This window comes from Uloborus diversus, chromosome 2 (assembly GCF_026930045.1).
Source record: "Uloborus diversus isolate 005 chromosome 2, Udiv.v.3.1, whole genome shotgun sequence".
In the NCBI taxonomy this organism is placed as follows: Eukaryota; Metazoa; Arthropoda; class Arachnida; order Araneae; family Uloboridae; genus Uloborus; species Uloborus diversus.
This window is the reverse complement of record NC_072732.1, coordinates 30,922,472-30,945,800: the sequence shown is the minus strand read 5'-3', so window position 1 is coordinate 30,945,800 and position 23,329 is coordinate 30,922,472. Positions and strand designations below refer to the sequence as shown.

Below are 23,329 nucleotides of genomic sequence, written 5' to 3'. Positions count from 1 at the left end.
TGTTTCAAATGCATACCACTGCTATTCTTAGTGTTGAACATAAATCATTACTCAGAAAATTTTAGCTCTTCATCATTCCCACTTCCCTTGTATTTTAGCAGTTTAGCTATTTCTCTTTATTTGATGTCACTTGCTTAGGAAAAATGTCATGAATACTAATTCCTGCCGACCCTAATTCATAAATAATGGAAAAAAACTTGCAATCTTATTTAAAGAAAATTGATTTTTTAAAATTCATTCATTGATATACAGTATCATTGGTCACAAAAATTTGTTTTTGTAAAATCTTTAATTTCTGTTGCAACATTTTTTTTAAATCAATGTTATAAACTTTCATTGTTGAACACAAATTATGTATAGTATTAATTTGAAATAAGAAGATAGTGGTCTTTAATTACTCTCCAATAACAGATACAGTTGTCCTATTTTTTATTTAAAATCAAGGGTGATGAGAGGCCATGTCGACCTAGTCGGAAAGTAGGGACCCTGCTTGGAATAGGAGTAGTATAAAGTTTATAAATTTTATAGGTTTTATGGGGCTCAGCAACTGAAGTGATAAGGGGCGTGTTCTGTTTATCAATGCTGCTTAAAATTTAGATTTTTTTTTTTGTGAGAATGCCAAAATAGATTCGAGCGAAAGTAAAATGTGTTTACCTGTGTACTGCATAAATACTCAGTTTTCATATTATTGCCAAAAAATTGTTCAATTTGGGAACTGATTCATATTCTTATGGCTTGTTGTAATAAAAGATCAAGTTTTCCAGTGATAGAAAATTTCCTATGGCAGCCCTGTATTAAGGGTTCATTGAGTTTTACACTGCTTACTGAATCTCAATACATAGTACATTAATATTAACGTATGTAATTCAAATATGAAAAATAATGTTTGTAGAAAATAATTGCACTTTTTAAATGTACCAGGTAATCATCAAGATGTTTCTCAAGATCATTTTGAAAGTAAGATACCCTCCTATTCAGCCTAACTGGATGTCAGCATTATTTTCAACTTCTTCAGAGTCTAACCAGTTGCAGAAGAAAATTGTCATAGCTGGTGGAGGTACTGGAGGAATTACAATGGCTGCAAAATTACTTGGAATTGGAGAAAAAGATGTGACAGTGATAGAACCAAGTGAGGTATTCATTTAATATTTATTAATTATTTTTCAATTTATGTGCAGTTTACAAATACAAATACAAATACAAAAGTGACGACCAGCAACAGGCTCTGGGCCCAGCTAGACTGGTCCTAGTCAATTTACAATCCCCAGTGAAGATCAATGGCCCTCTTAAAACTGTCTACTCCCTTGCTCATTACCACCTCTTCCGGTAAGCTGTTCCAAGGTTCCACTACCCTGCTAAAATAATAATTTTTCCTAATATCCATGTTAGCCTGAGATTTAAATAGCTTAAAACAATGACCCCTTGTCCTGTTTTCAGTACTAAACTTTAGCCCCGTAAGATCTTTCGTTTTAATAAATTTAAACAGCTGAATCATGTCCCTTCGGTCTCTTCTTTGCTCAAGACTGTACATTTTTAGCCTTCTAAGCCTGGAATCATAATCTAAGTGGGAAAGTCCACTTATTAGCCTTGTAGCCCGCCTTTGAACCCTTCCCAATACAATAATGTCTTTCTTAAGATAAGGAGACCAAAACTGAACAGCATACTCCAAATGGGGTCTTACCAAACTTCTATATAAGGGCAGAAGAACTTCTTTAGATTTGTTTCAAATAGATCTATTGATAAACCCAAGCATCTTATTGGCTTTGTTACTAGCATTGCTGCACTGTTGGCTAAACTTTAAATCCTGACTTGGTTTTCCAAGGTTGGTCCTTGGTTTGAGCCTTGGTTTTTCTGAAACTCTTAACCAGGACTCCGTTTAGCCTGTTTCAGTTTCCTGGAATTTTGTTTCTTTAATGGTAAGGGACAAATATCATTTCATGGTCACCAGAAGCAGTAAGCATAATGCAGACATTAAATTATCCTTTCATTTCTATTCCTTTGTTTTAAATCAGCTAGTAAATGCTTAGAACATGCTTAATATTCTATTGTTTAAAATTTCATTTAGTTTGAAAACAATTGAATTAAATAAAAAAAATTTGCTTTCTCGTGGAACAACCTTTTGACTATGGATATTTTTTTTTCAAATTAAGAAGCAGAAAGTAGAGCTAATTGCATTATTTATAACATAAAACAGATTAAAATTTGCCATAGTGTGGCTTATAAAAAAATCTCATTGCATTTTCTGTTTTGGGTGACATTTTTTGATCAAATTTATTGTTTATGATCATACTAATTTAATCAAAAATATCACATTTAGTAGTTGCTGTGTAAATATGTTGGTATATAAATCCCGAGTTTAAGCTTGTGTGGTCTCCTGACAGCCATTTATAAGTTTTCTTTTATTCAGAATTTTTGGTTTGCTAAATGAGATCTGATTCCCCATTACTTCAAGTAATCAAGGTTCTTCTTCTTTCACTGCAACGCAGGCCAGGCCAAGGCCATCTCAGTAAGTTTTTGCCATCTTACCCTGTTAGACACTAGCCCCAATCACTATGAGGTCTTTTTCATCACTGTCTAACCACCTAATGGGTAGTCTGTCTCTCTTTCGGGCCCCATCTGGTTTAAAAAAGTTTCTTTCTTAGTTGGTACGCCCTTGTCCTATCTGTGAAGAGATTTCTTAGTCATCTAATGGGATTAGCTATAATGACATGGACAATATCTAGCTGCTTATAGAATTTGTAAATCTCAAAGTTGTAAAGGGTGAATAAAGGTTCTACTGCATTTATTTGGTTTTATTTTATTTTTTTATTTTCATGAAAAGTTAATAAGAAACATTTTTAGAATTTCAATCTAAAAATGTCCTTGTTTTTATGTAATATTTGAAATACAATTTTAATTATTATAGTCTTAGTTAAAAGACATATACTGATTATGCTTTTAAGATGCTTTCTTCGTTGAAATAATAATAGCATAATATCATGGAAACAGCACCTGATTGTTTCATTATGACCATCAGGTGATTGTTTCATGCATGTTCTTTTTCGAAGTTAAATTTTTGCTCGTGGCTGATTGCTGATAAATATTTTTCATTTTATATACATTGCTACAATATCTGTATCTCATAGCCAGACAAACATAATTCCAAAATTTTTGATTTTTTTGTTTATTAGTAACTAGTGGTACCTGCACGGCTTTGCCCGTAATAGAAAAATTAACAGGTCTTTTGGTTTGCCTGTATATTTACAAATAATGTTTGGTGAATTTTCTCGCCAATTGGCTTGTACCCATGTTACGGTTCCACAATATGATAATTTTGTATCTCGCCAATTGGCTTGTGCTTATGTTACAGTTCCACGTTATGATAATTTCGTAATTCACTCGTCCATCAAAGGAAAATTTTGTTCTTAAAATTGGAATAGAAAAAGAACCACATCGAATTTTCAAAAAATCGCTTCAAGGTGCGCACCCCCATGCTACAGACTAACTTTGTACCAAATTTCATGAAAATCCGCCAAATGGTCTAGGCGCTATGCACGTCACAGAGATCCAGACAGCCTCCGGACATCCAGACAAAGAGAGTTTCAGCTTTATTATTAGTAAAGATTAGTGCAATGTATGTTGAATCCTATTCTGCATAGAGCCATATGAATGCAATTGAAAAAAAAAATCCTTTGTAATTATCTATCAGGGTTAAAAGAGCGTAAGTCCCATCCTTTGTATGCACCAGGCAAATGTTTTCCTGCTCTTGTGTAAAGAAATGATTTTGTCTGACTTTGAGGTACAGACATGTCATTTAGTAAAAGTTTTGTGCACCTTATTTTTGTGACAGCATTTGAACCAGATGTATTTTATGCTTTAAAATCAGGATTTCAAAGTATTGTTAGTCCTCAAAGCCAGATATTCCTCTGGACTTTTTTCAATGTACGTTCTTGGAAAATTTTCCATTCCGAAGGCCAATAAATGAACTTTTGACTTATTTTCTAAGGACTAAATACTTCTTTTGCAACTGTTATTAATTTGTCTTCTTACACAGATGCATTATTATCAACCACTTTGGACTTTGGTTGGAGGACGAAAAGTACGCTTGGAAAAATCTGGTCGCTCAACGAGCAGTATCATGCCTCAAGGAGCCAACTGGATTCAGGATACCATAGTCCAATTGGATCCAACTAATAACTCTATCTATACTGAAAAATATGGTCAAGCAAGTATACGTCTTAGTTTTCTTACTAAAATATGTAAATTTAGTTATTTTATATCATGAGTATTCTAGCCAAGAGGATAATTCTCAGTTGGGATCTCTCTTTGGGGTTGAAAAAATTATACTATTATAAATTAAGAAAACACACAGCAATAAATAGTATAAATTAAAGTTAATCTACAGTGTATCTTTAAGAATTGTTAATTCTCGAATTTGAGAATGCTTAGTTAAGGGGGTATTCTAGTCTAGAAATTCAAAAAAATAAATTTTTCCATCTTCATATCCTCAAAGTTTAGACCTTTAAGAATAAGTTTCTAAGAGGATTTATGGAAATTCAAATTATTTTTGGAGTTAGAGTTAATTTTGTTAAAATAAACTCTTTTGTTGAAATGAGACTTCAAACTTTAAAATGCGTTTTTCTCAAAACTAGGTTTTTCGATATGGTTGACAAGTTATCTCAAGTTCCAATGCACCGATTTTCTTGAAATTTGGTACGGACATTCTTAGGGCTATCAAAAATGTCTCCATGTAGGGGTTTTTGTAATTTTTGATTTTTATTATTAAAAAAAAAATACCAAAGTTAAAAAAAAAGAGCCAAAAAATGAACTTTTTTATTCAGAAAGACGCAGTTTTGTGAGAAAAAAAATTATTTTCAAATAGGCTACGTCCAGACAATTCTACATTCTTGTTTAATAAGAATTAACCTTAACTTTATGTTTCAGATCACCTGGAGAATTGGAATCACGTCAACCAGCAGACCCCCCTTTTTTAGTCTCCACTTTGAAAGCCTCCACCAACTACAATTTTGATTTTTTTTTTTCAACTATTACACATTTTTATACTTTTAAAGTATTGATAAAAAAAACTGATAAAAATGGATAAAAATGTATCCATTGGTTAAATTGTCCTGGTTTTTTTTCTATTACGCCCGTAATATCACCTTAAAATCAAGCTTCTAGACTAGAATACCCCCTTAAACAACTTTGCTACTAAGTTTTCAACTATAGCTTGTATTGTTTTCAACTAGAACCGATATTTGTGGCACATTGTTCTAACATCTCGCAAATATTGAAAGATTGCTTGGTGGTAGTAATAAAGTACTTTTTTCCACATCACCCCACCTCTTAGCGATGTGCCTTAGGTTTGATAGTAAAGTACTAGTATTGATTCCAACTTTTGACTTTTAAATTGAAATATTTTATTTATGAATTGTGAATTCATCTCTCATTTTGCTCTCCCCCTCTCCTTCGCCCATTAATATCTACAAAAGAAGACTCTAAGCAGGTAGTTAAAAAAAAAAAGCTTTGTTAAATATTCTTGCAATGTCTAAAAGTTCATCTCTCCTATTCGCTAATGAGGTGATCCACCTTAATAGCAGCATCTTCCATCAGAGATTATAGCATTAAAATTTCTTTAAACATTGTACCTTGAGCTATGACCTAATAATGATTCAGTCCCAGGGCTCAAGTGGTCCTACAGCTTCTTTTTGCTTTTATACAAAAATAAGATTACTATTTGACCGTGGATTAAATTAGTAATTAAAAACTTACTTTCAGTGCAAAAATGTACCTATAAAAATCTTATTGCCTTAACAACTTCACCAGTCTTCTGTTAGACATACATATAATATGTCTACATACTACAGTAAAACCCCACTTATGCGAACACTAACAGGACAAATTATTTTGTCTACAAAAGAGGGGTGTCCACAGGACAGGGGTTTAATAATATTATTTGCCTTGGAATAGGGGAATTGAAAATTGTCCGCATTTGAGGGATGTCTGTTAAACAAATACAAATACAAATGTGATGACCAGCAACAGGCTCTGGGTCCAGCTAGGCTGGCCCTAGTCAATTAATTAATCCCCAATGAAGATCGATGGCCCTCTTAAAACTATCCACCCCCTTGCTCGTTACCGCCTCTTCCGGTAAGCTATTCCAAGTGCCCACGACCCTACTAAAGTAGTAGTTTTTCCTAATTTCAAAATTAGCCTGAGATTTAAATAGCTTAAAACAACGACCCCTCGTCCTGCTTTCCCCGCAAAAATTTAATCCATTTACATCATTCATTTTGATAAATTTAAATAACTGAATCATGTCCCCTCTAACTCTCCTTTGCTCCAGGCTATACATATTAAGCCTATTAAGTCTGGTATCATAATCTAAATCTGAAAGTCCCCTTACTAATCTAGTTACCCTTCTTTGAACCCTTTCCAATACAAAAATATCTTTCTTCAGATAAGGCGACCAAAACTGAACAGCGTACTCCAAATGAGGTCTTACTAAACTCCTATATAAAGGCAGAAGAACCTTCTTAGATTTGTTTGAGGGGTTTTACTGTAATAGAAGGCTCAAGGGATTCTATGATATTTCAAAACATTTTAATAGCTAATTTTACTTATTTCTCTTATTTAAAAAAAAGTCATCGAAATCTAAACAATTTCATGTGTGCAAAACTATTTATGTAACATTAAAATTAAATTTTGCATAATTTTACTTGATTTTATTAGTGACTCCGAGGTATTAGATTTAACTCTACAGTGATCCCCACTTATATGAATCATGTTTGTTTCAAACAGTTTTGATTCAATGAAGCAAAAATGTGTAATTATCTTTTTTAAATGTAATTCTACATACCGTTTAAGAGAACTAAACAGGTTTTAGTTAAACAAGATGAAATATCATTAGAAGTATGTCATTCTCTCAAAATTCAAAATATTCATTCTTTGATTATTTAAAGAATTTTATCATAAAAGCAATTACAAAATTAAAACTTTAACTTATGCACTTTGAAAAATGTATTTGCTATTGATTTCTAGAAGAAAGTAGTAATTGGTATAGATACTCTTTTGTTTTCAATGTCAAAAAACTACCTGTAGTCCTCAGAATTTGCTTCTAGTTGTTCTAATGTTAATGCCACTCGAGTTTGTCACGTCGACACCAGATGTTTCTCTGTCTTCGATCTCACCAGTTTTGTTTGACTTTTGCTGAGAAAACTGCCTTTAAAAGTGCACCACACAATACTTCCCCTCTTTTCACTATTTACAAAAAAAAAAAAAAAAGACACAAAAGACTGCTCTGATGCACAACTTGTTTATGTGAAATGATTCCACGTATTTGCTTGAGTCATTTAAGCGATGTGTTAGATTCAAATATCCAGCAGTTTTTTAATGTTAAAGCTGGATTTGAGGATTTGATTCATTAAAGCGGCTGATTTAACCACTGATTCAATTACCCAGTGTCACTGTACTTTGCCCGTTCACCACCTGTCTTATGCTTAATGGCAATCCTAATGGTGTTGAAAGGTAGAGAGATGGCGGCGATATGAATCAATACCCTGGTGAAGAAATTTGTGCTATGACTTTGCACATTGTGAGTTAACATAAAAGTGAATTCTCCATAATTTTTTAAACGTTGAAACCATTTCTTTTTCTTTATTACTTAACCACATAAATTTTGGTTAAACAACAATGTGAATGTTCGTTTTGAACTATAACTTTTCTTATCTTTAACGCTAGGATTTTATTAATGGAAATGGGATTCCTTGAGGATCAGTTTTAGGTTCTCTTTTGTTCATAATTTTTATGAATGATATTCATGAAAATATTTCCGGAAACATAAACTGTATTGCTGATGATGTCCAAGTTTTGGGGATTGTGGAAAATGAAAAACAAGTAAAACAGCTACAAGAGGGTTTAGATCAATTAACTAAGTGGGCGGATAAGTGGGGTGTGACAGTAAATGTTGGGAAATGTCAACTGCTATATTTAGGTCATGGAAATAAGTGTACGAGTTATTATTTACAGGGTTCAGATTAGTCAGACAGAAAATGTTATTGATTTGGGTATCTTAATAAATCAGGATTTCAAATTTAGTCAACAGTGCTGAATTTCAAGCGACGAAGCTAACTTGGGCTTAGCAATAGACCTATTTCTAACAAATCTAAGATGTAAAATAAGAAATAACAACATCAAAAAGCACAAATTGCAGATTACTGCAGACACGTGTTTCGGCGTTACAGGGAACGCCTTTTTCAATGCAAAAAGTAATGAGCTTATGGATGAAAAGATCCGACAATAGCGACTTAGCTTTTGGAGTATGCTGTTCAGTTTTGGTCCCCTTATCTCAAGAAAGATATTTCTTAATTGGAAAGGGTTGAAAGGAGGTCTACTAGACTAATGGGACTTTTAGATTTAGATTATGATGTTAGACTTAAAAGTCTTAATATGTATAGTCTGGAGCAAAGGAGAGTCAGAGGAGACATGGTTTAGTTATTTAAATTTATCAAAATAAAAGATGTTTAATGGTTAAACTTTTGCATGGAAAGCAGGACAAGAGACATTGTTTAAAGCTATTCATGTCTTAGGCTAACCTGAAAATCAGGATAAATTACTAATAGGGCTATGGGCACTTTGAACTGCTTACCGGAAGAGAGTGCAATGAACAAGGGAATAGATACCCTTAAAAGGGCCATTGATCTTCATTGAGGATTAATTGACTAGGACCAGCCTAGCTGAGCCTAAGAAGTAAAATAAGCGATAACAAATCTAAGAAGTAAAATAAGAGATAACAACATCAAAAAGCACAAATTGCAGATTACTGCAGACACGTGTTTTGGCGTTACAGGGAACGCCTTTTTCAATGCAAAAAGTAATGAGCTTATGGATGAAAAGATCCGACAATAGCGACTTAGCTTTTGGAGTATGCTGTTCAGTTTTGGTCCCCTTATCTCAAGAAAGATATTTCTTAATTGGAAAGGATTGAAAGGAGGTCTACTAGACTAATGGGACTTTTAGATTTAGATTATGATGTTAGACTTAAAAGTCTTAATATGTATAGTCTGGAGCAAAGGAGAGTCAGAGGAGACATGGTTTAGTTATTTAAATTTATCAAAATAAAAGATGTTTAATGGTTAAACTTTTGCATGGAAAGCAGGACAAGAGACATTGTTTAAAGCTATTCATGTCTTAGGCTAACCTGAAAATCAGGATAAATTACTAATAGGGCTATGGGCACTTTGAACTGCTTACCGGAAGAGAGTGCAATGAACAAGGGGGTAGATACCCTTAAAAGGGCCATTGATCTTCATTGAGGATTAATTGACTAGGACCAGCCTAGCTGAGCCCAGAGTCTTGCTGGTCGACACTCGACACATTTATATTTTTATTTGTATAAGCTGTTGAAGCTGTATGTTCTTGTTTACCAAAACATTGCGTGTTCTTTGTATGCAAATCATAAATGATTGAGTTAATTACTCTGGCCACAGATTTAAGTTTTGACGCAAATATAAACAATAAAATATTTTTAAAAATTAAGTGATACATTATGGTTTTTAAAAATGTTTTGATAGATAAATTGTTTTATTATTTTTTTAACGAAGAAAATAAATAAAGATTACCAATTTTTGGAATGATATACGCTGCTTACTGCTCCATTTTTTTCATTCACATAATATTGTTCAAAGATTTGCTTCGTCCATAAAAGTATAGAGTTGAATTTCTTTGTTCACACAGATAGGTTATAATTTTGGTGAAATGCTATGTGCTCTATAGTGATCTACATATTTATGCTTTTTTTTAAAACCTTTTAGATTGAATATTCTTATTTGATTGTTGCATTGGGCTTGGAACTTGCTTTTCACAAGGTAATTAGAGCCCAATATGTTTCAGTATTAAAATAAATGTATTTTGTATTGTTCATAGAAGTTTTAAGATATTGATTCTTTTTGTTATACATCTTTTTAAAGTTTTTGTTATATTTATTTTCAAAAATAAATATATATTACAAAATTTTTTAAATACAAAATATAAAGAAATATACAAAATATTATATATTTTTTTTCCTTTTGAGAAATAGATAATTGGACTTCCTGAAGCTTTAGATACTGCAGGTGTTTGTTCCAACTACTCACACAAGACAGTGCAGAAAACTGCTCAAGCTCTCAAAGAATTCAAAGGAGGGAACGCTATTTTCACCCAACCAGTGAATCCTATTAAATGTGCTGGAGCTCCTCAAAAAATTGCATATCTATCTGAAGAATATTTCAGAAAAGTACCTATTTCATATTTATATTTTAAGCATATATTGATTTAAATCCTTTCAAATATGTTTGAGTTACTTGTCTAATTATGGATTTGTTATCATATTGTAAAGAGTTCCAGTGCAGCTTTAAACTTTCTTGAAATGACGACACAGTTCTTGAGAAAACACAGGAGATTTATTTACACTATGTACAGGAAAGATCATTAACTGCTAAATTCACCATGGCAATTAGGCAAATATCAATTAACACCGTATACTCAACGATGGCACACGTATTTACATCCAAAATAGGCAAAACAACACAGCGAAATGCCTCGCAATAAACAGAGCTAATAAACTCTCAGTACAAATTCTCAAGCGAGACTAACTTTTCATTCCGCGGCACGGCTATTTATAAAACCCCGAAGAGGGCTGTCAAATAATCCAGAAAATCGTAGACGGTTCTACCTCTATCTTATTTCTTTCCATTCACAAATTTTATCATTCAGAAATGAGAGGACCGTATACTTCAGCCGAATGTACGGGGGCTGTATATTTATTACAAGAAACTATTTACAGGTTACGTTACTACAATAATTTTAGATGAAAGATAATTTAATAAACGCCAAATTTAGCTGTATTATGACAAATTAATCACAAAAATAATTACTATTTACAGAATTTGTAACAATATCAATGTGATGGCACTGATATTGTGTGATCTACTAACAATTTACTTAATAAGAGTCTGATTTTAAAGCAAAACAGACAAAATTGTGAGGTAAGTTATTGCTATTTGTAAGGACATCCCCCGTAATATGAAGAGTTCTTTGATGTAAAAAGTCATATGAAAAATACTGTAGAACTGTGCATTAGTCAGTTGACTGGGATTGTCAATTGACTGGGGGAATAAAAGGGGGAATTAAAAAAAAAAGCATTACTTTTTTTAAATGTTTCTGCGACATTGGTACCAATTACTGCAAAATTAAAGTGAATGATGTTGTCCAATGAATGTTGGCCAACCTTGATTACCAGCAGGGTCTGTCCATGGTGACTGACATTACAATTTGACTCTATTTTTAACTTATAAATTATAAGTTATAAATTTTAACTTATAAATTCAAGAGCACTGTCTTGAAATTAAATCTTGTTTCTTCTGAAATTGATCTAAAATATCATGATATGGTAAATCACTGCCCCCACACTTGTTTTCAGACTTGAGAAAAAAATTTTGAATGAAATTAAGGGGATTAAAAAAAACGTGACTGATGTTATGCAGAAGAGACATTGAGAAAAGTAACTTATATATAATTTGAAATTCTCTTCAAATCAATAAAGTAAAATCTAAACAGATTTCTTCCCCTTAAAATAGAGATTTTAGACTTGATGAAAACACTTTGTTTTATTGAAAAAACTTAAAAAGTAAAAGTATAAAAAATATTTAACACCCGTGACTGATGATACAAAGATTTTGTGACTGATGTTACATTTACAATAAATTGCTGTAATTATAAATTATTTCTCCTTGGAAAATAAAATTAGCATTTAAAATTGTAAAATTGTATTTAAAATACTAGTAAAGTTCATTTATGAAGTTTTAAAAGTTATATTTTTGATGTATTTCATAAAATAAAAAGTCCTCTTGCCTTTACTTCATCTAGTGCGCTAAATATTTTTTTCCTTTCTCATGTGAATAATAAATTTCAGCCACATTGATATGCTATTTCCAATGTTTTACCGCTTGAATCTAGACAGTTACTAAATACTCCTACTTTTCAATTTCAACGCATCTAACTTCTCGTGGTGTTGTCAAAATTTGCCTATAAAACCTACAAAAAATGTGTTTATAACTTTTTTTTGCATAGTTTTATAAAAATACAGTCTTTTTTACTTCATATGAAAGAAAAAAATTTGCTGATACAATGAAGTTTTTTTACTATGACATCCCTAATTTCATGGACATGCCCAGCCGCATTTTTTTACATAAGAACTAAACCGTCACTCTCAATGTTAAAAATAAGAATTTAGATCGAAGAGCCATAATGACCTCTGGTTTATGTCTGTCGGGTATTAAAATGAAAATTATTTAAATAAGCATGTATGAGGCTATTGAAAAAATTAATATTTACGTTAAATAGAAGTAGCCCATACATCATTTAAAAACTCAAAATTGAAGAAATTTTACTTTTATTCCTCCACATAAGTTGAAGGTTGCAATAGAAATGAGTTGAGGAAAAAAGCTTGATGTGATCCAGAATTTTAGGGCATAGCTATAGGGCATGACTGTTTGGAAATTTGACTTTTATGAACTCTTTTAAGAGGGGAAACCAGTTTAAGAGCCTAAAATTTTAAGTGTTTTTCATAAATTTTTTAAGAGGAAAGGAATAATCAGAATTTCTTTAAACTTGAAGGATATTTTAATCATCTTTTGAAGTACACCTTGTAATGTATACATTTGTGTCACTGGCAATTTTTATACATATTCAAATACAAATGTGAAGACCAGCAACAGGCCCTGTGCACAGCTAGGCTGGTCCTAGTTGGTTTATTACTCCAATAATATTGGTAATCATATTTTTAGAAGAAATTTTGAACTTAATGGTTAAAAGGTTCAAGGTCTCCATCCATATGAATGCAAAATAAGTAACATTAATTTCTGGAGATGAGTATCTGAAGAATGTACAATTTGAAACCTCAAAACAAATGTATGTCTTAGGCTTAGTAGTTTCTGTTATAAAGATATTTTTAGGAATTTTTATAGCATATTTTTTTTTTTTTTTTTGATTAAGCTTGTTTTTATTTATACAGGCTTTTATGAAAAAATTCTGCTGTCTTAACTGTCATATCAATTTTTATTATATTTGAAATCCTTTTTAAGTATTTTCATTCATGCATTGCAGAATGGAAAATTGGAAGGGACAAATATTATCTTCAATACTGCCTTGGGTAAAATATTTTCTGTTCCTGTGTATGGTGCTCTGCTAGAGGAAGTTGCTAAGAAAAAGAATATCACTGTTAACTATTTGCATAACTTAATTGAAGTTAAACCAGAATCAAAAGAGGCTATTTTTCAAAAACTTGATCCTAAAGGAAATGAAGTAGACAAACAAGCATTTAAGGTAATAAATTTTTTTCACTTTTCAATTATTGTGATACATTTGAAAAGTACAGGGTGTTTCAAAATGAATAGCTGGGTTACAACCACAAGTGATATATCAAATGAAAGAGAAATTCAAACAGTTTTGTTTGTTGGCATCAGTGCGCATGCGCGTGGAATGTTTCTGCTGCAATCCGCTAGAAAGCGCTTGTAGCAAAGATGGCCACTAAAGAACAGAAAGCGTTTTGTGTTTTACAGTTTCAGGGTTCGTACGCTTTTGACAAACTCCTTATAAACTCCTGCTTTTTAAGAAAAGAAAACAAGGGCCCTTAAAACTCCTGAATTTTGCTATTATCTCCTTACAAACTCCTTATTTTTTTATTCTACATGGCCTTAAAGATGTTTTTCTATCGCCAATCTGATAGGAGTGATTACGTTGTACCTAATTCTACAAAAATTCCGCTATTTATTCGTCTGCTAATACCGGAAATCCGATTTTTTCGTTAGACAAATTTCTTCCCCACATCCGAATTTTTTTTTCAAATTTATGACGATTATGTAGATAGTTATTTGTAAAATAACATCTTGTAGATTTGTTAAAGTACCATTTTAAAGGTTTTTCTTTTTGCTTCTATAAATTCTTTTATTTACGCCCCCCCCCCCCCCTTGTATTTGAATTTGATTCCGAGGCGACTCACATCAAAGAAAATGCAGTAAATGCATATTTTACTATAAATTTGGTATGTTTGTGCGTTCAATGTTTTGTATGAAAACAAAAAAAAAAATATATTAGAGTTGTACATATTTTTTTTGAAATAAGTTTTAAAAAATACATCTTTAGACAGGAAACTAGACCTTAAAAAATAAAATGAACTCCTGCAAAACTCCTTAAAAACTCCTTACTTTTGATTTTTAAAATTGAGTATGAATCCTGAGTTTGCAAAGACGGAATCTGTTGTTAATGTGCAACGTTAGGTTAAGCGATTGGCTTAACCTAACTGTACCCGACCACTGGATTGGCCATAAAGGGCCTAATGACAGGGCTTGTTTCCCCTGGGCCTCCACGGTCACCCGACCTAACGCCGTGTGATTTCTATCTTTGGGGGTTTATTAAGGACCGTGTGTATGTGCCTCCACTGCCAGCCGACCTTCCCAAATTAAGGAACAGGATTGAAACAGCTGTTGCAGCAATTACTAATGAGACACTCATCAAAGTTTGGGAAGAACTCGCATATCGTCTTACGTGTGCCGAGTGACGAATGGTGCTCACATTGAACACTTGTAGGCTATTATGTAAAACTGTTTGAGTTTCTCCTTCATTTGATATATCACTTGTGGCTGTAAGTTTGGTGTAATAAATATTATAACATGTTAAAACCCCACTATTCATTTTGAAACATCCTGTATTTTGTTAGTTGAAAGTAAATAAAGAGACAAAGGTACTTTTGTCAGATGTCTTTTCACACTTTAACTTACGTCTTTAGCATTGATAAAAGTAGCTTCTTGTTGTTCCACAACATTTCTGATTTTTTTTTTTTTTTGCTAATTTATGCATTGTTTAGTTATTTTTTGCTTTTAACGCATTGTTTTATTTTTAAATTCTTCTAACATAGTGCTTTATATATAATCTATCTCATTTTATAATGTATACCTTTTTTTGAAATTGTCACTGAATTTATAAAACTGTACTACTTTTAATTCCTTTTTGTAGTATAACATGCTACATATCACACCACCAATGGTAGCTGCATCAGTTGTCCGGAAAAGCATTTTAGCTGATTCTTCTGGTTTTATGGCTGTCAATAGATTTACTCTTCAGTCCACAAAATTTTCCAACATATTTGGCATTGGTGACTGCACAAATTTACCTACTTCTAAAACTGCTGCTGCAGTAGGTAAGCCCCTTTTGTATAGTAATTTGTATTTTTATCGTTAACAATTCTTACATTTGGTTGTTCTTGAACCTTATATTTATAACCCTTATATATTGAATTGCGTCAGTAAAATGAATGGCTATTAGTTTGTTCATTGTATTCGTTATTGACGTTCAGAAAAATGTTTGCAACATTGAATGGTTTGAGCTCTTGTCTAGCTGAAGCACATTTTCTAATTGAATCAATCGTGATAGACAAATACTGTATAATCCTGAATGCACCCACCCAAGAATGTGACCGATACTCTACAGTTTTGTGTGCACGATTTTGAAAAATACTGCTCTCTTTGCTCCCTACCCCCATTCGGCACCTTCAGTGGCTCATGCGGCGAGTGACAATTGATGATTTTAATGTTTTTTACCCCTGAATGTCCAGCTCTTACCTCCAGCGCCTTAAGGTTTAGAGGAGTGAGATGGGGCAGAATGGCTTCCCCTGAATGTCCTGCATTCAACAGTACCAGTATTGACCTGGTCGACATTGGCTGTCCGGAGGAGATAGGTTTATAGACACACGCACAGAAAGACTCACATGAAATGTTTTTGAAAAATATATTTTAAAAGATTCCATTTAATTTGCATGATTAGGAGTAGAAAATATCTCCAAAAAGCACTAAAACGGGTGCCCAACCCCCCTCCCAAGTTCAATGGCGCAAATCCCTCCCCCCCCCCAAACAAAAAATCTCAACCGTCTTTCTCTTTTTCATTTTTTAGCTCTTTTTTTATTTTATTTATTTCAAAAAAAAATATTTTTATCTATTTATTTGTCTTTAATTGTCACTTATTATTCTTTTATTAGAATAGTTCTGTGCTACATCAATGACACATACACACTAAATGTATAAATGAAATAAAATATAAACAGAATAAAATAAAACAATTTAAGTTAAAAATAAATCAATAAATAAATTTATATAAATAATGTTAAAAAAATTTAAAAATCACCCCCAAAAATTTTGATGGCACAACTTGTGCCATAATCCCCCCCCCCCCCCCCCTGTGGACACCCCTGCACTAAAAGAAGGGGAAACTCAATTTAGATCCATATTGCGGATTGCAAATCATCGCCATCATAAAGGTCTCACCCAGGGGTGCCTGAAATTTTGGGAGGGGGAAATTCTCAATTTGCCGAATACAATTCTGAGTTTTCGCCAAATAATATCATACTAGCTGCGTGCCCGCCGTTGCACGGGCTACCTAAAAATGAAAGAGAAGTCCAGTTGATGTTTCGTAGTTCTCTGACATCACTTTCAAACGCGTTAAAGAACAAATAAATGTACGTTATGTATCTGCCGATCTCAATACAATCAAGAATTTGTGCTGGTACTGTCAGATCTAAAGAAAGCGGTTCAAGACCTGATGCCCGCAAATAAAATTGCTCGTTGCTGCATTGAAGAAGGTGTGGAAGCTGTCAGAAACAATTGATGTAAGCGGGAGATAGAATCCGTGTGTGAAAGGATTCAAGCATTGAATCTAGCAAAAAAATGACACATTCTAGTACTGATATGGTTTTTTTTTTTTTTAAAGTGTTTTTCCCCCTTTAATTTGAATATACTCTAATTTTTTGACTCAATGTAAACCTTCATCACTATAAACTTTTGGATTATTCTGTCTAAGATTATTTCTAATTGAGTATATTTGAAATGAAATGCACACTTTAAGGTCTAATAAAAGTGGCACATTCATTTAAATACCTAATTTGCACTTATATTTGATTAGAATAAACTTTTTTCCAAAAAGTGAGAAGTATTCTATTATTTTGAATTTGAGTTGTAGTATGGACAAGCATTCACACACATCATGTATACGTAACATCTAATTAAAAGAAACTTTAGGCGTCATTAAAAAATAATTTTTTAAAAAATAAGGAATAAATGTTGCAATATTGTCTCTAAATTTTGCCAAATCATGAGCAAAATTTGCCGAATAAGGAAAATTTTTAGAAGGTCACATTGATCTCCCATCAGGCACCCCTGGTCTCACCATCAAAATACTTGATACTTTTCTTTTCTCACAGTAAACCATTATTATGATCACCCTCCTTAAGTCTCGAAAGGCTAGGTTTCTTGAAACTTTTTTATCGTCTTTGGGAATGTAATATCCTTTACAGTTAGAGATTGCAATACTGGACCGAAAATTCAATACCGGTATTTGGTATTTTTAAAACGTGATACCGGAATACCAGTATTAATATCGGTATTTGAAATTTCTCAAAAATTGCTTGAAAACATGTTGTTTCGTTGCCACATTTCATAATTAATACGTTTTCATAATAATACAAAAATTGTATTTTGATGAAAACGTATTATGAACAAATATAAAATGTAGGAACAAATGTCATAATAAAAAATCAATACTAGTAAAAAACAAAATGCATCTATTGAATTATCTCTAAACCATTTTAGTCCTTAACTTTCCTACAGTTGAAAATTCTCTTTCTGAATTCACGCAGATCGGTGGTACGCTTAACAATGCGTGATACACCTCGTCTAATTTAATTGCCTTAAAGTATTTTATCTTCAAAAAAAAAAAATCGGTCTGTTGCATGTCATTTTTGGATAAACCCTTTTGTGTGTGTGTGTGTGTGTGTGTGTGTGTGTGTGTTTCTTTCGTATTGTGTGTATTTCTATTATTTTTTAAATTTAAAGCTAGTTGAAATTTCTTTCCTGAGAGACAATACTTTTCCAATATTGACATCATTTTCTCTTGAACATTAGGGGTTTGCGTTTACTTTTTATTAACCCTTTGGTTTGAAATTTACGACAAACTTGACTAAATTTTATCTTGTTGGTTTCTCTTATTCGTTTTAGCTTTCTTTTCAAAATTCTTTGCAATTATAATTATGTAAATATCTGAAAATATCTTTGAATTCGTGGAACATATTTATGCTTTTCCTCTATGCAAATATTGCTTTTCAAGGATATATATATATAATTTCTAAGTATAATACTGGTGCCAATAAATTGCCACTTGTAATGCTAATAAGAAACCGTTTTTGTCAAAATTTAGTACAGTTGAGACAAATATTTGAGAAAAAAAATCATAAAGCATTCTTGCCATTGATGGTTTGAATTAATTGTTCATCGGACAAAGAGGGGGTGGGGGTGGGGGCATTCAAAATTACACTCGAAATTAACTTTCCCAAAAGGGAAAATGAGCGATCAGGGAAATGGAAAAAATAAATACATGGTGCACAAAGTACTTTTTTTTAATGATATTGTATTAATTCATGCTTTTAAAGCTAAATTTTTACATCAGTCGATTGATTTGGGTTCTGTATCATGGGAAAATAAATGTGCATTTAAAATATAAGTAGATATTCAGTAAGTTAAATTGAAAATTCTTGAATTAAAACTATTTATTATTTTCAGCTAATACCCAAAATACAGGTATTTTCCTCAGCAAATACCAGTATTACGAAATTGCAAAATTGCTCGACATACCGGTATTCAGCATACCGGTATACCAGCATTGCAATCCCTATTTACAGTAAATCCAGATGTTTTGATTGCCCAATTATAGCACCTTCATTGCCAAATCAAAGAGTAATCAGAAATAATAACATAGCATAGGCTGCATTTACATTAATAGGAAAAGGAACATTTATTTCAAATTTTCCTTATGTCACTAATATAAATTCATTAACATCATAAATAGTTTTGAAATGTTTGAAAAGCTAAGTTTTTTGAAATTGCTGAATGAAAAAAAGCTTAGTGTCTTTATGTTGTTTTCACAGTAAGATTGAAAAATTATTGTTTGTACATTCACCTTTCACTGAAGAGCAACTGAAAAATGAATTGATCTTTATCTATAGTGATTCTATCGTGGTACATCACCATAATGACATGTTGGTGATACATGCTTACATGTACCACTGACTAATACTTCAATTATTTAACATCACTTGTTTTTGTGAGAATTTAATTCTATTGGAAATAAAGAGTTTATGCAGACAAATGCAAAGAATTTTCATATTGGTAGCTACCAAGGCAATTTTTAAATGAACTTTTATGTTATTCCTTATAATAATATTTGCTAACCCTTTATTATGCATAGTACAGGCACAAGTTTTTTATACCTTTTCTTAATTTGTTTAACTTGATTAAATTCTCTATTTGAATACAGTCAAATTTTTAATGTGAAATCCATTTATGCTGAAGTTTCTCTATATAAATTTTGACTTGCAATGTTGGTAACTTTGCTATTTTAGAAGAAAATTCTGAATTTTATTGTGAAAATTCATGAATATAACTCATCTTGCTGAAAAATTCTTTCATTTGATATTAATGTCATTAATATAATTTATTAGATTTTATGTATTTGCATTTTTAATTTTTCATTTGATAGCTGGCCAATCTGGCATCTTGCTCAAAAATATAAAACTTGCAATGGATGGTAAAGAACCTGCATATAAAGTAATTTATTTATTTTTTTTTTGTTCATTTTTTCTATTTGAAACTATAATTTTATTATTTACTTTGATAATCGAAATTATATTTTTTTTACTTACTTTGATACTCAAAAGTATATTATTATTTATAGGAGATTCAAATATTATAAAAAATTGAAAAAAATATCTTTAAAAATAATTATTTTTTGTTTGAAAGTTAACTGGCTATATGGTAAAATTTTCTATTTTATACAGGAAAATGTATTAGTTGAAAATGATATTGAACATGTACCTATTATTCTTCTTATTATTATTTTCCCCTAAGTATTTACACAATGATCTTTATTAGAAACATCAGATTTAAAATCAACTTCTGGTTTGCATGCTTTTTCAGCAGTTATTCAAATAATTTAGAATAATTTTATTTTATTTAAGAATTACAAATTAATAACTATGTAAAAACAATTTTCAGTATGATGGCTATACTTCTTGTCCTCTGGTTACTGGTTATAAGAAATGTGTTCTGGCTGAATTTAATTATGAATTGGAGCCTTTGGAAACTCTTCCAATAAATCAAGCTAAGGAAAGATACATTTCATATTTTATTAAGAAAGAAATTTTACCTATTGTATACTGGAATTTTATGCTGAAGTGAGTATAATAATATTAGCATTTTATTAGCTTTTTTGGGTGAATGATAACTTTCATAGGGTGGTCGATATTGTTTAACATAACTATTTATTTCTCTGATTTAATTTTTTAGTGCAAAGAAAAAAATCAGAAACTTTTTGTTAAGGCTTTTGATGGGGCAGGGGTGCCCTTAGGGTGATCTTGGTGCAGACTGTGCCATTAAAATTTTGGAAGGTAGAGGAAGGGGATTTTACTGGAGATTTGGTTTCACTATGAGGATGGGAGGGAGGGGCTCATTGCATTTGAGGTGGTGTACTGTTACCTTTGGGGGAAATGCCCTCCCACCCTGCTGTGATATCTATGTTTATCATTGTTTCTCGCCAGACTAACTCCTTTGTTATCAGAAGTATTTTTGAAAAGAATCAATCAGGGTTGGCAAAAACCCGGGTTTTTTTAAAAAAGCCCATGGACCCAGGGTTTTTTGGGTTTTTTAAAATAAAACCCAAAAAAAACCCAACTAAAGTTGGGTTTTTTAAAAGAAATGTGGGTTTTTTTGTCTTTTTTTAGGGAAAATGTGGGGTACTTGTAGCATATTGTAGCGTAAGTATATGGAAGCGCAAAAATTATCTTCGGGTAAAAAGCTGGAAAACTAGTTAAAATTCAGCGTTTTATGAAGAAAAGTATAAAAGACGAAAAAACCCAAGAATGTTTAAGTTTCAGATTTTTTAATTTTCATTATTACCAACAGTTAAGGCAAAGTTACTTCTCGGGTGATAAAATCTATTGTTCGTTTTTAATTACTAATTTTTTTTTCTTTTTGCATTTTACTTTATAGTATTTCATTTTTTTATGCAAAACTACTGTAGAACCTCAATTAGTTTAAATCCCTTTTTACTGAATTCCAGCTTAATCAAGACATTTCTTTGAATTTTATGTTGCCTGTTTTTCTATTTCTGTGTACAGGGTAAGAAATATTAAACTTTTTTGTAAAATAATGAAAATACTGTACCTGTTCTGTTTTCTGTCGACCGTTTGAAAAATCGGTTTATTTCTAAAAAATTTACCTTGTGTTTATTCAAGATTTGTGACGTGTTGGTTAGCAGAAAATAATTTACATGAAAGCCTTTTAACTAGATTAGTTTCCTCTGTACAATCTACAAATATTGAGAAAATCAGACGTGACAGGACTTGGTCAAGATAATTTGAGTTATTTATTGACCAGAAGAAAAAGTTAAATACATTTATTTAAAATCTTTGAAGTATTTTTTTAATGCCGTTACAAGTTAAGAAATACTATTAAAGCTCAAAATTCATTTTTTATGTTCATTGTCTGTGGTGAAGAACAAATAAAAAAGAAGTTTAAATTGTGAAAGTATTTAAATTAATTAATTTTTTTAAAACTTCTCACAAAATTTAAAAAAACCCAAAAGTGGGCTAAATAATGGGTTTTTTTTAAATGGGTTTTTTCAAAAAAACCCATTGGGTCCAATTCGGCCAACTCTGGAATCGATTAGTCACAGCTTGAGTGTATCACCAAATTTGAATGTCTTCTGCTGAGAAAATAGCAGAGTTCTAAATGCTATCAATAAGCTCCATAGCTGAGAAATGTTTAAGAAATAATTTAATGGATCTTGTTAAAATCGATCTGCATCTGCCAGTCCGTGTCTATGTGTGTCTGCCTGTCCAAAATGCTGTTTTCCCGAGGGACTACCATCTGGATAGTCACTGTGTGATAGGAACATGGGGGCCTCGGAGGTGATGTCCAGAATGCTGCCAAGCTGACACTGGTTGAGGCCATATTTGGGCAAGATTTTTCTAGGCTAGAATCAGTTTTGGGTACTAAGTTAGAGCACCAAATTTGGCAAGAAACCTTTTTCAAGTGCCAAAGTTTGCTATTATCTAGTGAAAGCATTCTGCTGGTTTTATTTAAATTTTGAATTTTGAAGCTTCTTTTTTATTTATTTATTTTTTCAACAATATATATTATTGCTGGTTGTCACATTTGTTTTTATAAAGTTTATTGACTTCTCAAAGAAAAACAAACTTGTCTTATGCACAGGAAGAGCTTTTATTGGAACAGGAAAGGGTACATTGTAGAACTGCACTGGCCAAAACAATGATCAGACCTTAAAACATTTTTTTAATTGTAGTTTCTTGAGCAAATTTAAACTTTTAATACTTTTATCTCATTTCATCTGTCAGTAATTCAAATTTATAATTAAATGCAATATTTGCTAGTTACAGTAAGATTTTAAATGTCTACCTTGAAAAGTTGTTGCATGTAGAATTCATAAAACTGAGCTGAAAAATTTAAATGCTGTAACTGCAAATGAGTAGTATATACATGCAGGTAAAATTAATGGTAAATGTAACTTGTTCAAAGTAATTACGTAAGGGGGGGTGGCATGTACCCTGGCGGCAAGTGTGTATTAAAATCCTCATATTTCACACATGAGCAGTAAAATTATTTGTGAAAAAATGTACAATTGTGTGCAATCAATGTTTAATTTTTGATTTCTTATTTTATTTATTGCCGGGAGTGTGCAGACCCCATGGACCCTGACCCTCCCTTTGGCTACACCACTGTCAGAAGAACTCATTTATAACGTACAATGCTGATAAAATAATTTAAAATCTTCGCTTTCACGAAAATGAGTAGATAGTCTATCAACAAAATATCAAAATATACCTTATGATCAATCACTTACAATCTTTTTTTCCTAATTTTACAGAGGCAAATGGTCTGGTCCTTCCACTATTAGAAAATTCTTACATCTGGGGATGTCAAAATGAGATGTTTATGCCTCAGCACTAAAGTTGGGATCCTGTTTTACTTTTTCCTGATAAATTGTCCGAGTGAATTATTTTTTATCTTGTTTCATATTTGTTTAGTTTTTACAAATTTTAACTAACACACTGCATTCTTTCAAACCTTCTTCCATTTTTTTTAAATAGTAGAACAGCGTAGAATGGATTGCCTAAAATTTTTAAACAAAAAATATTAAACTTACAATAATTAATTAAAATATTTCATATTTGAAGAAGCCAAAACTGAGCGGA

The 23,329-nt window shown here is 31.7% G+C and overlaps 1 protein-coding gene across 1 annotated transcript; it reads left to right on the top strand.

The window, feature by feature from the left end:
- Positions 1 to 933: 933 nt before the first annotated feature.
- LOC129235163 (sulfide:quinone oxidoreductase, mitochondrial-like) lies at positions 934 to 23,062 on the top strand. The gene is made up of 9 exons (XM_054868852.1): positions 934 to 1,134; positions 4,034 to 4,204; positions 9,792 to 9,845; positions 10,058 to 10,252; positions 13,123 to 13,341; positions 15,031 to 15,214; positions 19,597 to 19,664; positions 20,112 to 20,290; positions 23,002 to 23,062. Exons 1-9 carry the CDS (start codon positions 934 to 936, stop codon positions 23,060 to 23,062), a joined length of 1,332 nt encoding a protein of 443 aa, XP_054724827.1.
- Positions 23,063 to 23,329: the final 267 nt, after the last annotated feature.